General features: G+C 43.9%; 1 protein-coding gene across 1 annotated transcript in view; it reads right to left on the bottom strand.

Moving 5' to 3' along the window:
• The window catches only part of KATNIP (katanin interacting protein), a 259,496-nt gene that overhangs the window by 1,606 nt on the left and 234,794 nt on the right, over positions 1–23,096 (bottom strand). Inside the window, exons 24-27 of the mRNA XM_069733957.1 lie at positions 21,710–21,849; positions 18,683–18,784; positions 14,709–14,869; positions 3,243–3,328 (exon numbers count right to left, since the gene is read on the bottom strand). Coding sequence (XP_069590058.1) covers positions 3,243–3,328; positions 14,709–14,869; positions 18,683–18,784; positions 21,710–21,849 — 489 coding nt within the window. The remainder of the gene's footprint in view (positions 1–3,242; positions 3,329–14,708; positions 14,870–18,682; positions 18,785–21,709; positions 21,850–23,096) is intronic.

Genomic DNA, 23,096 nt, shown 5'->3' with positions numbered 1-23,096 from the left:
CCGTACTGTCCTGGTATGTGTGGCTCCCCCGTCCTGTCTCTGGTATGTGTGGCTTCTCCGTCCTGTCCTGCTATGTGTGGCTCCCCCCCGTCGCTGTCCTGGTATGTGTGGCTTCCCCGTACTGTCCTGCTATGTGTGGCTCCCCCGTCCTGTCTCTGGTATGTGTGCCCCCCTGTCCTGTCCTGCTATGCGTGGCTCCCCCCGTCACTGTCCTGCTATGTGTGGCTCCCTCTGTCGCTGTCCTGCTATGTGTGACTCCCCCCGTCGCTGTCCTGCTATGTGTGGCTTCCCCCGTCCTGTCCTGGTATGTGGCTCCCACATTTTGTCCTGGTATGTGTAGCTTCCCTGTCCTGTCTTGCTATGTGTGGCTCCCCCCCCGTCCTGTCATGTGTGGCTCCCCCGTCCTGTCCTGGTATGTGTGGCTCCCCCGTCCTGTCCTGGTATGTGCCTCCCCCATCCTGCCTGGTATGTGTGGCTTCCCCGTCCTGTCCTGGTATGTGCCTCCCCCATCCTGCCTGGTATGTGTGGCTTCCCCGTTCTGTCCCTTGTATGTGTGGCTCCCCCAGTCCTGTCCTGGTATGTGTGGCTTCCCTGTCCTGTCCTGCTATGTGTGGCTCCCCCAGTCCTGTCCTGGCATGTGTGGCTCCCCCGTCCTGTCATGTGGCTCCCCCGCCCTGTCATGTGTTGCTCCCTTGTCCTGCTATGTGTGGATCTCCCAGTCCTGTCCTGGTGTGTGTGGCTCCCCCATCCAGTCCCTGGTATGTGTGGCTCCCCCCGTCCTGTCCTGGTATGTGGTCCCCAGTCCTGTCCTGGTATGTGTGGCTCCCGCATCCTGTCCCTGGTATGTGTGGCTCCTCCGTCCTGTCCTGCTATATGTGGCTCCCACCCGTTCTCTCCTGGTATGTGTAGCTCTTGCCCGTCCTGTTCTGGTGTGTGTGGCTCCCCCGTCCTGTCCTGCTATGTGTGGCTCTCGCCCGTCCTGTCCTGGTATGTGTTGCTCCCCCTGTTGTATGCATGGTTCCCCGGTCCCACATGGCTCACCCCCCCCTGTCCCATCGTTGAATGAATAGCTCATACCCCCCTCCGTCCTACTCACCCTCCTCGCGCCGTCACTGCATCTCAGTTGTCCTGGCGCGGCAGCTCTCCTAGGCTGAGTGGTCACATGGTACTGCTCATTAAGGTAATAAATATGCACTCCACCCCATAGGAGTGGAGACGCGTGCATATTCATTATCTTAATGAGCGGTACCACGTGACTGCTAAGCACAGGAAGAGCCGTCGGCGCCGGGACGGAGATGAAGGGATGGAGATGTAGCGAGGGTGAGTATGATGTCTTCTGTTAGCCAGCTCCTGCCGCTGCTCCCCCTGCCCTTTCTGGACAATGGCTCGTGTATAAGCCAAGGGGGGTGTTTTCAGCACAAATCTCGGCTTATACACGAGTATATATGGTAGGTAATAGCTGCAGGTGGACTGCAATTCCACCCGTGGCTGTTGCGGGCACATGTCAGCTGTATAGATCAGCTGTCATGTGCCCAGAAAGGTGGGCTCAGGGCCAGAACCCGCACCAAACATGAGGAGTCCGACATGGGTGCACTATTATGCCACATGTAGCAAAAGGGGTTAATAATTAGTAGCTTATGCCTGATTAATTGCTACTTTTTAAAAGTCACAAAATTTGGCACAAGTTCATTCAAGTCACCTCTGGCATGGCATATTCTTTAGTAGGCCAAACTTTTGCTGCAATTTTGTGCCAATGTGTGACTTTTGGAGCCAAAAACTGCAAAAACATTCAAAACCAGAAAAAAGACCATTTTTGACTTTGTGTCAAATTCATGAATCACGTATGCCAGAAGACTGACATGTAAAAAATGGCAACTAACACCACAAGACATAAAAAGAAAGTGACTTAAAGCAAATGATAAAATCAGGGCCTATATTTCAATATCCTGAATTTTCAGCTGGTGTCTTCGGAAGAGTTTATCTTTTAATTTGCAATTGATTTTGAGCTGGAGACCAGCTGCCATAATGTCTCCCAAACACAGTAGAGCTCACAGAGAGGGATTTCTGCTCCACAGTCTTTAGTTAGCACACAGATGCCAGAAATTATACTGCAGTGTTAAGCAGTGCAGATGTGAATCCAGCTCTAAGCTGCGGTACAAGACTAGCTAGAAAGCTCAGTACGTTTTCTGTGTCCTCACTCTGGTTCTTCATCCTCCAACTCTGCTCTCCATCTAATATATAATTGCCTAGAATACTACTTCCTGCAATTTGTGCCAACTTCCTGTCCGGAGCTAATGTCCGGAGCTAATGTCCGGAGATAAGTGACGTCAACAGTGTCCAGTGTCTGATTGGTTGCCGCCTGCTGCGAGCGACCAATCAGAAACGTGCCGTACTGTGACACACTCCGCCCGCCATTTTGGTGTGATTTTTGAATTTTTACCTCACAGCAAGTTTCTACTGCGTGGAGGCGGGCCCAGTGACGTTGCTCTTCAAGCTCCTGCCGAATTTCGTCAAAAAAATGATAATACCATTTACCAAAACTATATATATTTAGTTGTGAAGTGGTTCAGTGACATTTTCACACCAATTTTGAACTTTTGTTTGGTGTTTTCTCCATATACTGCCTATTATTTTTGTTCTTTCTTACTATTATTTATTAATTGTATTATTCTTACATTTGAATAAATAAAGTATATATGGATTCTAGACTCCCGATTCTTTAGAATCGGGCTGCCATCTAGTAGACTATAATAGGAGGTGTAACCAGTCACACCTCACTGTGTTGGCAGTCCAAAAAAATGGAATTGGAGCGGTCTTTTCAGAGTGGATCGTAAGCTTAGGAAGCAGGAAGAAGGGGAAGAAGTGGCCCGTAAGTGGAGAAAGATTTCTCTGAGAAGATGTACTATTGATTTACTAATTTATGCCAAGTTTATTAAAAGTACAGTTCCCAGTTAATGATGTTTGTATTTGTATGAGTATACGGGCCATTTGGCGCTCTATACCAGAAAAAACAAAGATCTGACTCCTATATTGATATATTTTGAAGGAAATCATTAATTGACAAAATGCTGGACTTCTTACTAAAAATACTATATACACGCGTGCATTACAAGCACTTCGTATGTCCAAAATGGAGATCATTACAAATAATTACAATTTTTACATTGTTTTCACAGCCGCTTACATAATAAAAGAATGACGAATGGGAAACAACAATACTACATATAACTTGGTACACAGACCTGGGTCGGCATTGTGGCTCTTCTTAAAGTTGACGACAACTTTATTATCATTCATCATTCTTACATCTTGATCCTCTATGTGATTGCTGTAATATAAGAACAATATACAATAAAAAACTTATGATGTGCGAGTTACATCACACGATGAGATGGAAGAATAATTGCCTGCATTAATTTTTGCATGCTTTGACAACACTAAGGCTACTTTCACACTGGCGTTTTTTTTTAATACGTCGCAATGCGTCGTTTAGGGGAAAAAAACACATCCTGCAAAGTTGTTTGCAGGATGCGTTTTTGCCCCATAGAGTTACATTACCGACGCATTGCGGTGTATTGACACACGTCGCAACCGTCTTGCGACGGTTGCGCCGTGTTGTGGCGGACCGCCGGGAGCAAAAAACGTTAAATGTAACGTTTTTTGCAGCCGACGGACTGCTTTTTCCGACCGCGCATGCGCGGCCGGAACTCCGCCCCCACCTCCCCGCACCTTACAATGGGGCAGCGGATGCGCCGGAGAAATGCATCCGCTGCACCCGTTGCGCGGCGCAGCAAACGCTAGCGTCGGAATCTCTGCCCGACGCAATGCGACGGGCCGAATCCGACGCTAGTGTGAAAGTAGCCTAAAGGGGTATTCCCATCAAAACACAGTCATGGCGTTGCCATATTTATCGTATCCCATATCTACCTATGGGACGTGCCGGGGACATGAGACGCCCATTTGCCAATTCTGCACAAACTGCAATAAAGACTCCATTCACATCTTTCTCAGTTGCATAAAGACCAGAACATGGCTTTCTCCATATGCAGTAATTATATATGATGGAAATATACCTTTATATGAGAATTGATATTTTTATCTCAAAATAATAAATTAATAAAGATTCTATAATGTGAAAATGGAAATGTATCTGTACAAATGCAATAACAGAAGACAAGAAGCACCATCAAAAATACAAGGAGGGTGTCAGCAATCAAAATGCACGACACAAGGAAGGGGAAAGAGCTAGACGGTAATGATATGCACACAAATATAAAGGCCAGGCATAAAACAATAAAAAACACAAAATCTCCCACAGTAACTGCATCCAAGAATATATAATCAGTAGTAAAGCCCCCAGAAAATGCATATAATTTAGCCCACAGGAGGTGGGAGCGGGTCCTTGACTTTTGGATCCTGCTCTCCTGTTGCATACCGTAGGTAGGATTTCGGTTCGGGCAGGCAAGCCATTGGACAATGATAGGTGCAATGCATGGTGAAAAAGGAAGAACGTTCCAGCTCCTACAATGCTGATAGAATGCCGATACAGAGCAAGCGCCCACATGAACGGTAAAGTTACAGAGCTCGAGAATTAGGACGGTTACTTAGCATGTTAGACTGATGTGTACGCCAAAATCCATCGTAGGAGCATAGACCAGCAAGACCATTCTTGGAACGTGTATCTGTCATTTCACTGAAAACCAGTCAAATCTGTGCACAACAGTAGATCCCAGCTAGCATCTGTAGAGAGATCCATTCCCTTATCCCTCTTCTTCCAATAACCCTTCTTTTAGCATTAACAAATGGCTCAGCTAAGATAGATTGTGCTATTGACATGTCAATGTGTTTTGTCTAAACGAGATTTATCCTTAGCTGCCTGGTAATGTAAAACCACAGCGCGTGAGCCTTCACCATATCCATAGAGAATGAAGAAATGACCAATAAGCTTCTGGCCCCTATTTAAAAGTCTTCCACCTCATTGACCATCATCACTTCACAGGACGCTCATTGCCGTACACTGTGACTGACGGCGTGTTATTCTGCATGGAGACTATAAATGCTTACTGTCATTCCCTAGGGACATTGGCTAACATCTGCATCTCCAATTCTAAGATTATTTATTGGCAAGACAGACGACAGGGCATCCGTGCTATACAGAAAGAGGATGAGTGTAGTAGTCCGCACATAATGCAGAGATTGAATTGATGTGATTGATCATGATATGGTGTAGCTGGCCATTGTCCTACTGCTCTTCAATTACAATTATGCATTTTTTCTTCATCCTTCTTGCACTAGAAAGCAGCAGTACAATATTTTTACAGGAAAAAATGTAATCAGTGTCAGAGACACTGCTGCTTCATCTGTACCCTGTGCATTGTCAGCAAGATCCCAATCATGATGAGGGCAGGGTTACACAGATTAGCTGGACTGCCTGGCTCATCCTGCAGTGATAATCTCCTTTTAATAAAACATTAATTGCATTGAAACTACAGTAAGATGCTGAGTAAGTGATACATTACTGGAATTAGGCTCTCTGCCCCTACATTATACTTCTTTCACATTAACTAGCAAAAAACAGCTGACATATTGCTTTTAAATAGAACTGTTTGCCTCACAAAGTGTGTGTGTGTCGTAGGCAATTTTTTTTGTGCATGTTTTAACAAAATCACAGAAAAAGGACACACAGAGAAAATAGTGCTGGGAGCCCGCTTAATCTAATAGTGTGGGTATCACTAATAAGCTGAAAGACGATGTGCACTACATCTGTGTGACTACCCAAGCCTTACCTGTGTGCGATTCTAATACTAGGCAACCACCCCTCCATGAATTGGTAGGTTGTGAGTGGTTGTTTCATCGGTATTTTGCACCTGAGGATTTGCTGTATCCTGTAAGTGTATTAGATTTGTGAACTGTGTTGGTAAATATGTGGCTGCCTTTTTTGGATATGTTTTAAAAGTTAAGCATTACATCCATACATACATACCCTAACAATACAGTGTCCTATTGCACGTGTCCCTGCCTGGCAGGTGCACACCTCACCTATACTGTGGCCTGCCAATACATTTTGCTTTCTGTGCATGTAACTACGTAAATAGAATTTCTTACTTTTTGGTAAGGGTTAAAAAACTTGGATTGAAAAAACTGGCAAAAGTTAAATGGTTGTGTAAAATGTATGGTAAAAAAATCATATTGGTAATGGATGGGGTAGTATGAAAAAAACAAAACAACATTCCATGGCTAAGAAGCTAAGTGCTGCTAGCAGCAGCCTAAACAACACTGGCACCAGCCATCTGGGCAATAGTCCTACAAAATGCCCGTCACAATTGGCCTTCTTTTCCTCAGTCATTCATACTAGAGTGGGGAGGATGGGTGAAGTGGGGGGCTTTACGAAATATACGGCACATAACTCATCTTATGAGAGCGGGGACGTTTAACGCGACCCCTTTACAACACATTGCGTTAGCGCAATCCGCTAGCGCTAGGCGCTAAACGGATTGCACTAATGCAATCTGAACCTAGCCTAAGCAACTGTTAGGGCTGGCGGAACGCACCAAATAATTATAGGGATGGTATAAGGTGCGGTCACAGCCCGGGGTCCACCGTGCAGAGATGACACCTGCTGCTCGGTAATGGCGGACAGTATATGGCGGTATAATGTGAACACACATGGGTTAGCTTCACCCGGTATGTAAGGAAGCGAACCCTGTTGCGTCACAGGGCCACAATACCGCAGAGTGAACACTAGTATTGGATCACAGGTCTCTGCCCCAAGGACACGGGGTTAGAGTCCCTCTAGACCACTAGCGCTCGATGCCGCAACTGCGATGCCAGGGAAAAACCTAAATAAAGATTTACCGCACTGAGTGCGTGCAGCGCCGCTCTGGCGAACACCACTAACCGCCCTAACTTGGGTCAGGTAAGCGCACTGGTTGCGCACAGCGCCGCACTGGCTAATGCTGCTGTTAGACGCCATATATTGTGCCTGGTGCTGGATGGCAATAACTGGCACTAGACAGCCCCAACATTCTCGAGCATTCATTAACACTATGGATGGGAATGATTCGGAGCTTTCACCAGAACAGGCACACATCCACACACACAATAACTGATTTATACTAGCGCAGGGGTGTCAAACTGCATTCCTCGAGGGCTGCAAACAGGTCATGTTTTCAGGATTTCCTTGTACTGCACAGGTGATAATTTAATCACCTACACAAATAATAAGTTGGTGATTAAATTATCACCTGTGCAGTACAAGGAAATCCTGAAAACATGACCTGTTTGCAGCCCTCGAGGAATGCAGTTTGACACCCCTGTACTAGCGCATGGCCGAGCGGCCATGCAAACCTTTTATATCTGTAGCCTTCCAGGACCTTCCTAGTGCTCCAATCGGAGCGCTACAGGACCTGAGCATGTGACCCCTGACCACCAATGAGAGGTCGTCCCGTGGGCATGCTCAGTATATGAAAAGCAGGACTTAGTCCCTGGAACGTCTGCTCACCCCTGATCAATGCTGGTTACAAAGGCTGAGCCTGGAATGGCAGCTGTAACCAAACACACAGTATCTGCTTGAGACAGACGCTGGGACTGATGTCTCTGCTGAGCAGGCTCCACTGCGGCTGAAGGAGAATGGGAGACCGCAGCGGACATGGTTCGAGATTCCCCCTGTGCAGCGGCGGAAACTCGACACCTAACAGTAACATTTAGAAAAATAGATGCAGTGGTCAGCTAAGGAAACTTAGTGCAGCAGATGAAAGACACATCTTGCTGACTTTCCTTTGAAATCAAAAGATGTCCAGCAGTGTCATCAGCTCAAACCTGGCAGTAACCAGGAGGACTCAGCTACACCCATCTACTGTGTTTGTCCAGAAGTAGTCTTTATGTAAAAATGGAGGCCATAAAGCCATACCTTTGACATGACATGAAGGCCAAGTGACTTAGCTATGCATGAAAATATAGGAACTGGGGTGCAGAAAAATGGCAGCAGGTGCTCTGGTCAAAACTGGAAATATTTTGTTGTAACTGAAGGCAGTTTGTTCACTGAAAGACTGAAGAGCAGTACAATGAGTGTCTGCAAAAGTAAAGCATGGTGGAGGTTCCTCACATGTTAAAGGGAACCTGTCACCCCTCAGGTGTTTGTAACTAAAAGAGCCACTTTGTGCAGCACTAATGCTGCATTCTGACAAGGTGGATCTTTTAGGTCTTGTTCCAGGCACTGCTGAAACAATCGTTTTTGAAATTTGTCCCTCATATCTCAAAATTGCCAGGGAGGCAGGTCTTTCTCCCCTAACCAGACGCCTCCCAGCTGTCACTCATGGCCTCTGCATGCCGGGCGCCGCTTCCTCTTCCTTCATTAGCGTTCCCGGCGCCTGCGCTGTTATTTTTTTTTTTCGGGCATGCGCAGTTGCGCTGACCTTCAAACTTACAGAGCAGGCGCCGGGAACGCTAATAAAGGAAGAAGAGTACAGAGCAGGCGCCGGGAACGCTAATAAAGGAAGAAGAGGCGGCGCCCGGCGTGCAGAGGTCCTGAGTGACGGCTGGGAGGCGTCTGGATTAGGGGGGAAAGACCTGCCTCCCTGGTGATTTCGAGGTAAGAGGGACAAATTTCAAAAACAATTATTTCAGCAGTGCCAGGAACAAGAACTAAAAGAGCCACTTTGTCAGAATGCAGCATTAGTGCTGCACAAGATGGCTCTTTTAGTTACAAACGCATGGGGGGGTGACAGGTTCCCTTTAAGGCTGAATTTCAACAAATGAGAGTTGGGGATTTTGGTCAGGATTAATGGTGTTTTTTCAATAATGAGAAGTATAGGCAGATAATTATCCATCATGCAATTCCATAAGGGAGGCATCTGATTGATTTGAGATTTATTGTGCAGAAGAACAAATAATGTGACGCCTTTTGTTAACTGAGAAAAAATAACCATTAACACTTCTATTTTTGAATGTATTCTTACTTTGCAGAATTTTTGTCATACTTGCCTAAAACTTTTGTACAGTACTGTGTTTACAGTGCAAGCCTCAATATTGAAATTACAACAAAAATAGATAGTCATGGAATTCTGGAAATCACAGGATGAATACACATGTTAATGATATGCAAGTGATGAAAAAATGGAAACATTTTTAAAAAATCTCAACTTATTCAGTAACATTTAGAGGTCTACAAGCAGAAGTACATGCACTTATATGACTTGGTTGCGATCAATGAGGTTATTTTTGCTTGTCTGAAAAGAATGAACCTGCAGTCCAGCTTCTATTGCCATCTTGCTCTGTGCCATGATAGCCTTCAGAGTGGTGGCATAAGATCAATGGGATGTCTGGATTGTAGCTCAAAGCCATGTAAACTCCTTCGGAGGTTTCGTTTAGACATTGTTAGGTGATTTAGGCTTGGCATGTGAAATCTAATTTCATATGCAGTTCAAAATGGATCACTATGTGACATTCTGACGAAACCACGTGGGCAATGCCAAGAAGAGTCCTTGATAGGCATAAATTGAATTTAAGGGATCAAATAACTCAAAATTGGCATGTGCATATGTCTTCACCTCTTTTGCCACGAAGCCCCTAAAAATTTTTGGTGTAAGCAATTACCTTCACAAGTCATATGCTTAGTGAAAGGAAGTTCACCTGTGTGCAATCTAAGTGTCACATGGTCTGTCACTACATACAGTGGCTTTCAAGAGTATTCACTCCCTACGCCCCGTGAACATTTGGGTTTCTTTTTATTGTGAAGCAAACAACAAATAGGACATAATAACTGGACTTCAGTGTGCATATCTATTCACCCCCTAAAGTCAGTACTATGTAGAGCCTCCTTTTGTAGCAATTACAGCTGCAAGTTGCTTTAAATAAGTCTCTGTGAGCTTTCCACATCTTGCCACTGGGATTTTTGCTCATCCCTCAAGGTAAAACTGCTCCAGCTCCTTCCAGTTAGATGGTTTCCTATGATGACCAGCTATCTCCAAGTCTGACCCCAGATTATCAATTGGACTAATGTCTGGGCTTTGACTAGGCCACTCCAAAACATTTATAAGTTTCCTCTTAAACCACTCGAGTGTTGCTTTAGTAGTGTTATACTTAGAAAAGAAAAATTGAAGATGTGGCATTCACCAAGTTGTGTTACTTTAAAAGTCCTTTAATTTCCCCATATCTTGGGTAGAGGACATTACATCAAAGACGTCAGGTACATTTGAGGGTGCAGGGTAACAGAGCAGGACGACGGCCGTTACGCGCCGGCTGCGCTTCAACGGGTCCAGATGCCTACTCTGTTACCCTGCACGCTCAAATGTACCTGCCGTCTTTGATGTAATATCCTAGGCCCAAGATATGGGGAAATTAAAGGACTTTTAAAGTAACACAACTTGGTGAGTGCCACATCTTCAATTTTTCTTTTCTAAGTATAATGCGCATGTTGACATATGATGTCGAGCACCACAATACAAGTGTGAATCACCACCTGCGAAATGGTCATATGACTATGCTGTTACGGTTTATTAGAACGGCACCAGGTTCAGTGGCAGCTATCTTTTTCTTCAAAATATTAGTTGCTTTAGTAGTGTGCTTTGGGTCATTGTCTTGTTGGAAGGTGAAATTGACTTTTTGTTATCCCTGTATTTCGCACCATCCATCTTCCCCTTTGCTGAAAAACCTCTCCACAGCCTGAGGCTGCCACCGCCATGTTTCTGTTCTTAGGGTGATGGGCTGTGTTGGTTTGGCGCCAAACATAACGTTTACCTTTGTGGCAAAAAAGTTCAATTTTGGTCTCATCTGACCACAGAACCTTCCTCCATACATTTAGGGAGTCTCTCACATGTCTTTTGGGAAACTTAAAAACGAGCCTTAATATTGTGTGTATTATTTATTCTGCCCACTCTTCCATAAATAACAAAATAAAGTAGCACTCTGTAGCGCTATAGCACGTAAACATGAACTATATGACATCTAAATTGCAGTTCTGCTCTAGAAAATAGGAAAAATTGAGAATAATTGGCGTATAAATTGGCCAATTCATAGGTCCCAGCAACGAGATTCGCATTATCACGGATGCCAGGTACATATCCTACTGGGACTCATCTAATGGGCCGATAGCCTACATTTATATGGGAAGGCAGGATTGCTGTATTTAAAACCACCGGAGGCTGCGGGGTGGAGTGCTCAGTCAGAGAGCTAATCTATACAAATATCATAAGGCTGACCGACACTCCCAAACAGAAATCAGGTGTGTACAAGTGTTTACTAAGAGCAGCCATCTCCATACAAGTGGAAACCCTCCAATGTGGCTGATTTACAACAATTTTGCAAAGATGAGTGGGCCAAAATTCCTCCATAGCGTTGTACAAGACTCATTGCCAGTTATCGCAAACGCTTGATTGCAGTTGTTGCTGCTAAGGGTGGCCCAAACAGTTATTAGGTTTAGAGGGGAATCACTTTTCACACAGGGCCTTGTAGGTTTGGATTTCTTTTTCCCTTAATAATAAAGACCTTCATTTAAAAACTGATATTTACATTTGTTTGATGATCTGAAACTTTTAAGTGTGACAAACATGCAAAAGAAATCAAGAAGGGGCAAACACTTTTTCACACAACTGTATTTGTATATGCACCAGTGTCTTTCTCTTCATGAATATCGCATCGAGATTCACATGGCAGCGAGCTAGCTCTTAATACAGAGCAGCAGGAATTGTGTACTTTATGGCAGCTTTAATAAATGAAATTAATCTTGAATCTGCAGAAAATTCTGAAGTATTTCCCGTCCCCAGAGACCAGGAATGTGTATATGTGTATAAAGTTTTGCTAGGTGGCCTTATGACCTGAAGCAGTGGAATAGAACTGACATTAAATATCTCACTGCTTTGCTGTTATTTTTCACAATTTTTTGAGATTCACAATAATTTGCTGACCCTGCCCCAGTCTACATCGCTCAGCTGACAAATGAGCTGCAGAAAAGTGTCAGCCTAGCGTAAGGCTATGTTCACACGTTGCGTTTTTGCAGCAGTTTTTGATGCAAATTTTCAGCTGTGTTTTCACAGTAACAGCAAAGCCTGGAATCACATGCACACACCTTGTTTTTTTTCCTGACTGTTTTGTCAGGGAGATGCATCTTTACAAAATGCAGCATCTCACTTCTTTCAGCGTTTTTCACCCATTGGAAAGCAATTATAAATGCAAACAACGCTGCAAGAAACATAGGTATCAGGTTTTGCTGCGTTTTGGGTGCGAAAACCTGATGAAGTTGAATCAAATTTTTTTTATGCATTAAACTTTATCAGCATGCACAAGAGACAAATGTACCAACAAAAATGCAGCAACAAAACACAGCAAAACGTGCTTTCCGTAAGCAGCTTAAACGCTGCTTAAAATTTGGGTACAAAAAAGCTGCAAAATCGCAACGTGTGAACATAGCCTTACTGTTCAAACATGTTGTTTTAATCAAATAATTTTTTATTGAACAGTTTTGAAAAAAAACTTTCACTCCCAGTCCTGAACCAAAACCCACCCAACTCTCAGATTTAAGAAAGAAGAACTTTCAATTAGGCTACGTTCACACGTCATGCGCCCCTATGTTTAACATGGGGGACGCATGCGTTTTTGCTTGTTGCGTTTTCCGACACGTGCGTCTTTTTTGATGCTAGCGTCGGACCAAGAAAACGCAACAAGTTGCATTTTTCTTGCGTCCGATTTTCGTCAAAAAACGACGCACGCGTCGAAAAACGCAGCGTTTTTGCGTGCGTTTGCACGCGTTTTTCGGTGCGTTGTGCGTCGCGTCGCCGACGCAGCGGCGCACAACGCTAGTGTGAACGTAGCCTTAGCGATTTCAGATTTCTTCCAGGAAGAGTTCACAAGTCCATTGTTTCCTACAGTGAAGTAGTCCTTATGGTCCATTCTTTCCCCTACCTCTTTCACCCCAAAACAATGTATACATCACAATGTCAAATAAAGTGCTTTTACATACGGCACCCTTTTTTGTTTGTTCCCCCCCCCCTTTGTTTAAGTAAAATCCTTTAAGGTACCGTCACACATAACGATATCGTTAACGATATTGTTGCTTTTTGTGACGTAGCAACGATATCGTTAACGAAATCGTTATGCGTGACAGCGACCAACGATCAGGCCCCTGCTGGGAGATAATTGGTCGCTGGGGAAAGTCCAGGACTTTATTTAGTCGCTGGATCACCCGCTAACATCGCTGAATCGGCGTGTGTGACGCCGATTCAGCGATGTCTTCACTGGTAACCAGGGTAAACATCGGGTTACTAAGCGCAGGGCCGCGCTTAGTAACTTGATGTTTACCCTGGTTACCATTGTAAAAGTAAAAAAAACAAACCACTACATACTTACATTCCTGTCACGTTCCTCAGCGTCAGCGCCGGCCGGCTGTAAAGCAAAGCACAGCGGTGACGTCACCGCTCTGCTTTCCGTCCAGCGCTCATATACAGTGCAGGGAAGCGGAGGCCGGGGACACGACAGGAATGTAAGTATGTAGTGTTTTTTTTAACTTTTACAATGGTAACCAGGGTAAACATCGGGTTACTAAGCGCGGCCCTGCGCTTAGTAACCCGATGTATACCCTGGTTACCCGGGGACTTTGGGATCGTTGGTCGCTGGAGAGCTGTCTGTGTGACAGCTCTCTTACTCGGAATGCCCAACTCTCTTCGAAATTCCTGAAAAACCTTGAGCTAATTATTTTTAATTAATTGTGTAAGTCAGGAGAGCCCTTTGCTTTGCCAGTGCAAACAACCTTCTAATTTGTCAAATTCTGGGTAGTTAGAATTGCTCCATAAAGGTGCATAATGGGAGTATCCCACCATACCCATTATCTCTTTAACTTTAGACTATATTCTGTGAATCCCTATAATAGTAATACCTGAGGAATTATAGTTCTGAAATCTTCCCCCCTTCAAGGCTTCTACCAAACTCCTTACTTCTAGCAGGTGTCTAATCGTTCTAGTGGCGGAGGATGGAAGTTCCGAGTTTTCCAACCCCTTCAGATGCTGCAATTATGAAGAAAGAAAATACAACAGGGGGTCCGGGATAGCCAGACATCTCATGTCTTTGGGTCTCTGCAAGGTCTCGAGTCTTATTCCTGGAATATTCTTTTTCCAAATCAAATCTCTGAAGTTGCTATATACTTTATTAAAAAAAATCGTAGGACAAGCCATGTCGGTGCGTTATGCATTTATTTAAAGCAGCTGTGTCATAAGAACCATCCTAATGAAATTAGCCCATCCTACCACCGATAAAGGTAGTTTACACCATGCCGTTGTTTTAGTCTGTAATTTAGTTAGGAGAGGGTCTATATTTAGGGATTCATACTCCGTAACATCTTCACTTGATACTATAACCAAATATTTAAAACAAAGAACCATCTTAAGTTGTCCCGCAGTCATCATCTCATTTGGGGGTTTCGTTCCCACTGTCATAAGTGCCAATTTACCGCAATTGATAGAGAGGCCTGATAACAAACCACACTTGTTAATAATGGCCATAGCTTCCGCTAATGATGGTGGCCAATTGTCTAGGAAAAGAAGAACATTATCCGCATATAGTGCAAATATCTCTTGGTGTTCCCCTTAATTTTTGAGGATAGACGAATTGCCACAGCTAACGATTCTATAGCGATGGTGAATTACAATGGAGGGAGGGGCATCCTGTTCAAACATGTTTGATTAAGAAACTAAAATATTTCGGCAAATCTTGCTACGTACCTTAAGATGGTTCTTTTTTCTGCTTCTGATATTTTCTTGTCATTTGCAAAGAGGATGGTATGATATGGTATCACAGGATCACATGTCGGCAGTATTCCATAAGAAATGTGACTGACTTGGTTTAAAATCCCATTGTACACAAGGAGGTCATCTACAAGGAGCTGGCAAGATATCCAGAAAAAACAGCAATATGGGAAAGGATTCTTACAAAACCATTAATACATTTTACGGCAAACAATTATGAATAATGAAACACGCAAAGATAGTAATAAAGTAATAACTGTAATATTGAAGAAGAAAGAAACGGAAGATGTGATAAACTTGTCTTCGATCAATATATCATTTTAAACGTCATAACTGCTGTTCGACAATATGCTTCTTCTGAAGCAGAAAGAAACGGTCTGCTATCAATTCTCTGCATAAAACATGTGTCAATTACTGAATAAATAGAATTGGATTCATGTCACACAAACACTAAACAGGATTATTGTCTAATCAAGTAGGATAATAAAAAAGAAATACATTTCCAATGATAAAGAATTAGATTTTTAAGACTTTGCTATAATGATAAATCGGCAGAAGTACTATTGTTTGTCCTTCAAAATTACAGGCAAATCATCAACTTGATAAAAACATATTGGGTGAGTCATTCACTGATGTCATTCCAGAGTGTGTCATCTGAGAATTGACCAATGCAGGCAACAGATTACTGATAACAAAGTACTAGGAGACAGTTTTGGGCCCCTTATGCCTAGTCTAGATTTTAGCATCTACTTGAATAATCTTGATTTTGCCTCAAACCCCAGAAACCTTGTTCAGTCGGCTGTTGCATACAGAAACTATATCTCAGCCATCTCTACATTGGCCTTGCCAGACCCATAGGAACCCAGAGGTACGTTACTCCCAAGTAGTCCTCATTGTAGCCTTAGTGTTCATGATGTTAATACTTGACATGAGACTCATGCCTGAGTCCTCTACCCAAGTATAAAGAACAGGATGAGTGATCAGCTTCCTCCTATCTTATGGGGGTACCATGGTATCCTTCTACAAGTGCTTCTCACTAAATTAGAATTAAGTGGTATTGTAAGTGGTATGTCCTGACGAAGGGGTCATCTGAACCCTGAAACGCATGGAATAAACCACGTTGAACCTTTACTATTCCTGGTATTCTTCTGGCGGCAGCGCGATGATGATCCTCTTTTCCTACTAAGTATATACTTCTACCAGGTCCGGCACTGACCTGTGGATCAGCAGCAACCGCCATTATTATGTCTTTTCATCGTCCTCACCAGGTGAGTAGTTCTCTTGGTGGGTGCACCCTATGCAACGTGAGATAACACCCTATTGCGCTTTTTGTGTCTCCTTTTTCTATCTGCTCAGGTTGATGTAATAGCAGCCTTCAGCTCGTCTGCATTGTTGGGTCAGGTGTCTCTCATCTTCCTCTTGACAATACCCCATAGATTCTCTATGGGGCTAAGGTCTGGCGAGTTTGCTGGCCAATCAAGCATACTGATACTGTTGTTTTTAAACCAGGTATTGGTACTTTTGGCAGTGTGAATAAGTGCCAAGTCGTGCTGGAGAATGACATTTCCATCTCCTGTAAGATTGCACTCACTAAAGGGTAGGGGAATACTCGCTTGGCAGCGTATTAACACACACAAGACCGTATTTTTCTTCCAAAAGTTCAACTGGGTTTATTACTCCATAAACTCCAGTGGCACAAAACACAAAATAACAGTCTTCATGGAATAGCAAAACTAAGTAACAGAGTTCATAGCATGGCTCTGCTCCGTCGGGACTGTGACCATACACTCTTGGTCGAGTCCAGTATTTAGGCTCGCTCTGGAGCCAAACACACACAGCCCGGATTACCTGCTTGTTAGCGTTGCAGGTTTCCACTGGCTGGCATCACACGGGTCCTGTTCTCCGGAGAAGCTGCCTACGGGGATCACCAACTTGGCTGGCAGGCACACCTCAGTCAGTCCAGACCCACCGAAGAACCGTAGCTTCCCCACACAGTAGCCGTCACTGGCTCTGCAGATCCCTGGCCTCACCTCATGCTGTTCAGGGATCCGGTCCATGACTTCCAACACAGGCTTCCAGGACCTCGCACTTGGACCATTCAGATCCAAACAATGGAACCATGTGACCCACACCCTGGTCACATTATATACATTTAACCACTCCCCTAGGTGGGAGTGTGTGTGTGGCTAGTTTGACCCGCCCATCTCTCATAACTAGCCTTGCCAGCCTCCCTTAAGAACTACACAATTACTTGTGGGACTACAGATCCTAGAACACAACATCGCTTCAGGCTGGCAGCGCAGAGTGACTTCCTCTGCGACACACATACCGGCCATTCACCACACTGCCGGAATTTGTCTCATTACCACAGCTATGCATGCAACTGCCATGCACTCTCATGGCCTCAATACGCCTCCATGCGTATACTGGGGAGACCATACCTGTTACAGGGGTCACTGCATCACACTCCAAAAAACTTGTCAGCAGAGGGAAGCATGAAGGGATCTAAAATTTCCTGGTGGACGGCTGCGCTGACTTTGGTCTTGATAAAACACAGTGGACCTACACAGCAGATGACATAGCTCCCCAAACCATCACTGATTGTGGACACTTCACCCTAGACCTCAAGCAGCTTGGATTGTGTGCCTCTCCACTCTTCCTCCAGACTCTAGGACCTTGATTTCCAAATGAAATGCAAAATTTACTTTCATCTGAAAACAACACCTTGCACCACTGAGCAACAGTCCAGTTCTTTTTCTCCTTGGCCCGGGTAAGACGCTTCTGGTTTGGTCTATTGGTCATGAGTGGCTTGACACAAGGAATGCGACAATTGTAGCCCATGTCCTGGATACGTCTGTGTGTGGTGGTTCTTGAAGTACTGACTCCAGCAGTGAATCTCCCCCAAATTTTTGAATGGCTTTTTCTTAACAATGTTTCAAGGCTGCTGTTATCCCGGTTGCTTGTGCAACTTTTTCTACCACACTTTTTCCTTCTACTCAACTTTCCATTAATATGCGTGGATACAGCACTGTGTGAACAGCCAGCTTCTTTAGCAATGACCTTTTGTTGCTTACCTTCCTTGTGAAGTTTGTCAATGACTGCCTCCTGGACATCTGTCAAGTCAGCAGTCTTCCCCATGATTGTGTTGCCTACTGAAACTGAGTAAGGTACGTGTTTAAACGCTTAGGAAGCCTTTGCAGGTGTTGTTTGTTAACTATTCTAATTTACTGAGAAAATGACTTTTGGGTTTTAATTGGCTGTAAGACATAATCATCAACATTAATAGAAATAAACACGTGAAATAGATCACGCTGTTTGTAATGACTATATAATATATGAGCTTCACTTTTTGTATTGAAGAACTGAAATAAATTAACTTTTTGATGAAATTCTAATTTAGTGAGAAGCACTTGTATGTTTTGAGCACCAGTTGCCTTCAGACTGAGTCCACCAACTGTGGGTATATTAAAAGCAAGAAATTAAAATATGTGGCTTAGTGCACAAGGTCATGACCACAGTGCTATAGCTGTAAACTGAACTATTAGGGAATGCTAATAATTGCACATAAAGTTTAAATCTTTTATTCTACTGTCTGACGGAAATCAATATTTGTGATTGATACTTCATGGTCCTAAGACAATAAATCTTGTTAAGCCAGAAGGAGAAGTATAATTGTTCTAGCCAGCAAGCCTATGCTGTGGATCTATAAAGAGCCAAATAAAAGTGAAAACAAAGGATTTCTAAAAGATTAAAAAAACCTTTAATACACTTATCATGTAGGGTCATCTAAATCAATGGTTCTCATTTCCCATTTATACGCAGGCAATGTTGACTAATAAAAATTTTCATTAGTGTTGGAACGATAACCATAGTATTTTTCTGAATAACACATTTCTTTACTGACAAAGTTTCCGTGCAAATGAATCAACTAGTTAATGTTTAATACTTACGCCAAACTCTTTTACACCTCTCAGTGGTGTTTTTGCATAATTCCATAGTTTGATCATAGACACTTTGGTTGGTTGATCAAAAACAACATAGATTCGATTAACCTAATAAAAAAAATGTTTCAATTATAAAAGATTTTACATTTTTACTGTTCAAAGGGTTATTCCTATCTTTATAGATAGATATTTTCAGATAGTGCTAATATAAGCAATTTTGCAGTTTATAGCTTACTAAAATTTTCTTCTGTTCTTAAAATATTAACAATTTTGTTTACATTCCGCTGCCTTGGAGACTGGCCATCACGGCTAGACAGCGTAACATCAAAGTGCTTACGAGCTTTTTCTATAGAGCATAAACTCTGTAGAAAAAGCTTGTAAGCACTTTTGAAGCTGGCCAAGATCGTTGGAGCGCGCTGTTACCTCTTAATCCAGGTCAGCTTTAGCGCAATGCGTGCAAGCTAGACAACAGCGGTCAGACTCCTAGGCAATGGGCTGTAAACAAAATAGAAATGCTAATATCTGAAGATTGGCTGAAAATGTTTAATATGCAATAAATTGAAAAAGTTAATGTCACGGCCTCGGATACTTACCTGCCTTCTCCCATCCCTCGGCTCGCTCCCGACTTGGTCCCTCGCCGCTCCTCCTCTTTCTTCTCCGGATCTCGGAACGTCGTCACCTCGCGCATGCGCGGTCGTGCCTCCTCCGCCTCTGGGTTCCCTGGGAGCTCGCGACCTGATGGCTCCTCCCCAATATGGCGGCGCCCATCGGGTATTTCTTCCCGACGTCTCCCTAGTAAGACGCCTGTGCTTCTTCGGGAATATGCTGCATTTGTTGCCAGTGCCTTCTTTAGTCCTACGGCCCCTTTTGTCTCTGCCATTCTTGCCCTGAGTCTCTGCCGTGCCTGCCTTTTGTCTCTCCCGTTCCAGCCCTGTGTCTCTGCCGTTCCTGCCCTGTGTCTCTGTCGTGCCTGCCCAGAGTCTCTCCTGTGCCTGCCCAGAGTCTCTGCGGTGCCTGCCTTGTGTCTCTGTTGCACTTGCCCTTTGTCTCTGCCATACCAGTCCTGTGTCTGTCGTGCTTGCCTGGTGTCTCAGCCGCACCAGTCCTGTGTCTCTGCTGTGCCTGTCCTGTGTCTCTGCGGTGCCACTCCTGTGTCTCAACCGTGCCAGTCTGGCATCAAGTCTTGTCTCCCAGTCTCAATTACTTTTTGTCTCCTTTTTTGCAGCATCGTATTGATCCTTGTTCGGTTCTCAGGTTCCCAACAGCGTCCATATTCCCAGTGGCAGCACAGCAGCCTTGCAGCGCTGGAGTCCTGAGTTCAAGCCCCACTAAGGACAACATCTGCAAAGAGTTTGTATGTTCTCTCCGTGTTTGCGTGGGTTTCCTCCGGGTTCTCCGGTTTCCTCCCACATTCCAAAGACATACTGATAGGGAATTTACATTGTGAGCCCCAACGGGGACAGCGACGATAATGTGTGCAACCTGTAAAGCGCTGTGGAATGTTAGCGCTATATAAAAATAAAGATTATTCTTATTAAGATTATTATTATTCTCCCTGCATCTGTCAGTTTCCTTCAGTCCTCAGTCTCTTTTCCTCTCCTCCTTGTAGTTGCCCCTTTGGCTCTAGCAGTTGTGTCTCCATCACCCTTGGGCCTGCTCCTAATGCTCCCTGTATAGGGGGTGGTTCCATCCGGCCCGCTCGCCCTCGGGGGCTCTAGAGCAGGGGTGTCAAACTGCATTGTTCGAGGGCTGCAAACAGGTCATGTTTTCAGGATTTCCTTGTACTGCACAGGTGATAATTTAATCACCAACTCATTATTTGTGTAGGTGATTAAATTGTCACCTGTGCAGTACAAGGAAATCCTGAAAACATGACCTGTTTGCAGCCCTCGAGGAATGCAGTTTGACACCCCTGCTCTAGAGCCACGAACCTTAGGGTCCACTCTCGGGTTCTTATTCTGAATCCAAATAGTTAAGTAATTGTTTTTACAAACTGTCATAGGTTTACCATCTGATTTCACGTACTCCTGCACTGATTAGAAGCACTTCATCATCATATTAAACAGTGTAGGTTTCTGCTAGCAGAGCAGGGGTTAATATGTTCAGTTGGGAGCTCCTGGAGCTTTTCTGCTTTGATAGTCTCAGCTGTTCAGTGTTGGCCACTCCCCTCTGCTATATAAACTCTGGAGTTGGAGGTTTTCATTGATAGGAGGCGTTTGGAGTGTTGTTCTAAAAAACTGTTGCTTGGTGATTTATCTGTGTGTATATCCTCATCCTCTCCTATTTAATTTTTCATCCCTTTACTTCCTGGTGTTCCACTCTGTTGTTTGTGAGTACATATTTGTGTGATTGGTATTTTCATTTATCCCTATATGTCTTCCCCTGTTAGTCTGCTTGGTGTATTTGTATGTACTGCTACTCCTTACTTCCCTGGGTGTGTGAGGGGAGAGATAAAGGCTGATTCAGGAGCTAAATTATGGCTTCGTTGGCACTGCATTAGCACTGTAATTTGATAAACAATGATGTGTCTATTTTTATTGTGGGGGTATAAGAGGATGGGCATTTACCAATCATACACGGATGGTCACCAAGCAATTGTTTTTATTTCTGAAAACCACTCCCTATAACCATCCTTTCCTAATTTTTCATATATATTAGAATGCCTATGTGATTTCCTGTTAAACTTTGCATACATTTCTTCTAAAACTGTTTCCAAGAGTCTATATTGTGTGATGGAGTTTTATAGCAAAGTAACATATGACAAAGGAAACATCATAAATACTTTTACAGGAAATTGAAATGCAGCACTTTGCCTTTTTTAATGTAAGTTTTTTCCTTTTGCTTCCTTTGATGCACATAAACTTAACACGTCACATAGAGCCCTGTCCTATCAAAATAATATAGTTGTTTCCCTATAAGATCATGGCTATCTTCCAACATATATTGCGAATACTGTGAGAATTTTTATTTTATAATGCTTTACATGAATTTTAGTTACGTTAATGCCTTCATTCATCATTGGATGTAACTTACCAAGCCAGGAAGAATTGGAGAAAGCCAAGCATGTCTACCATCACTAGCGTCGTTCACATTGTCTATGAGCTTGTCCGGTGTTCTCACGTCTCCACACACATCTTCTAAAATATTTATACTTTCTGGGAAAGCAGCAATATCTAATAAAGAGTTAAAGAATGAATAAAAGTACATGTTGTGGAGCCGCATTGGAAAAATAGATTGTTTTTTAAAACAGTTACAAGGTTTAAAGGGTTATCTGAAGATGTCAAGAGCTGCTCACTTCTGCATCGAAAAGGTGAGGAGGTGATGACATTATGACCTACATGCTCGCCGAGAAGTGTGCAAGATCAGTAGCTATTGTGGATACACGTGCAAGTTCTTGCCAATTGTGCACCCTCTCAACAAGTGTCTGATGTGTAACATAATCGGCATTGCTGACTTCTGATGCAGATGCTCTGGACGTTGCCCGATAATCCATTAAAAGATTTAAAAATAGCACTCCAGCAATGATTTTGCACAAGTAATACTTACTCGTACAAAAACTTCTAGCAATGCATCTATACATTTTAAACCTTTGATTATGGACAGCTGTGTGATGTGCCCTCAAGTCTGATCACTAGTACAGTATACGATCTCCCTTTTAGACAGGCCAGTCTCTGACTTCCTGTTAACTACAGGATGACAACATCAGCTTTCCTGGCAGCTCTCACATATCCACTCCCCACTCCTTTTCGGTATGCTCACCAGGAATAACCACAGCTAACTTAAAATGACTGTCGGTCTATTCTATCCTAAGTTCTGTAGACTCCTTCGTTAGATGCAGCTTGAGGGAGTTGACCGAGAGAAACTTATCACCAGCAGAAGGCAGGTGAAACAGGCTTTGGCTGTATCAAATAAACATCTTTGCTATGCTGTGTCCATAACACTTAGGCTACTTTCACACTGGCGTTTTTTGCAATACGTCGCAATGCGTCGTTTAGGGGAAAAAACGCATCCTGCAAAGTTGTTTGCAGGATGCGTTTTTACCCCATAGATTAACATTAGCGACGCATTGACACCCGTTGCAACCATCGTGCGACGGTTGCGCCGTGTTTTGGCGATTTTTGCTGCCGACGGACTGCTTTTTCCAACCGCGCATGCGCGGCCGGAACTCCTCCCCCACCTTAGGCTACGTTCCCATTGCGTTAATGGGACCGCGCTAACGGACAGCGTTGCACAGCGAAATTAACGCCATGCAACGTGTCCGCTAGCGTGCCCATTAACAGCAATGGGGATGCGCATCACTAGCGCGTGCCATTTTTGGTACGCGCTAGCGATGTGCCGGTGTTTTGTGGCGCGCCACGGACGCTGCTTGCAGCGTGCGAGGTGCACCCGCGGTCCGTTCCACGCTCTCGCAGATCAGAGA

The sequence above is a fragment of the Ranitomeya imitator genome, chromosome 7, assembly GCF_032444005.1.
Source record: "Ranitomeya imitator isolate aRanImi1 chromosome 7, aRanImi1.pri, whole genome shotgun sequence".
NCBI lineage: Eukaryota > Metazoa > Chordata > Amphibia > Anura > Dendrobatidae > Ranitomeya > Ranitomeya imitator.
Note: the sequence above shows the minus strand (reverse complement) of the source record. Positions and strands in the feature narration are given on the sequence as shown.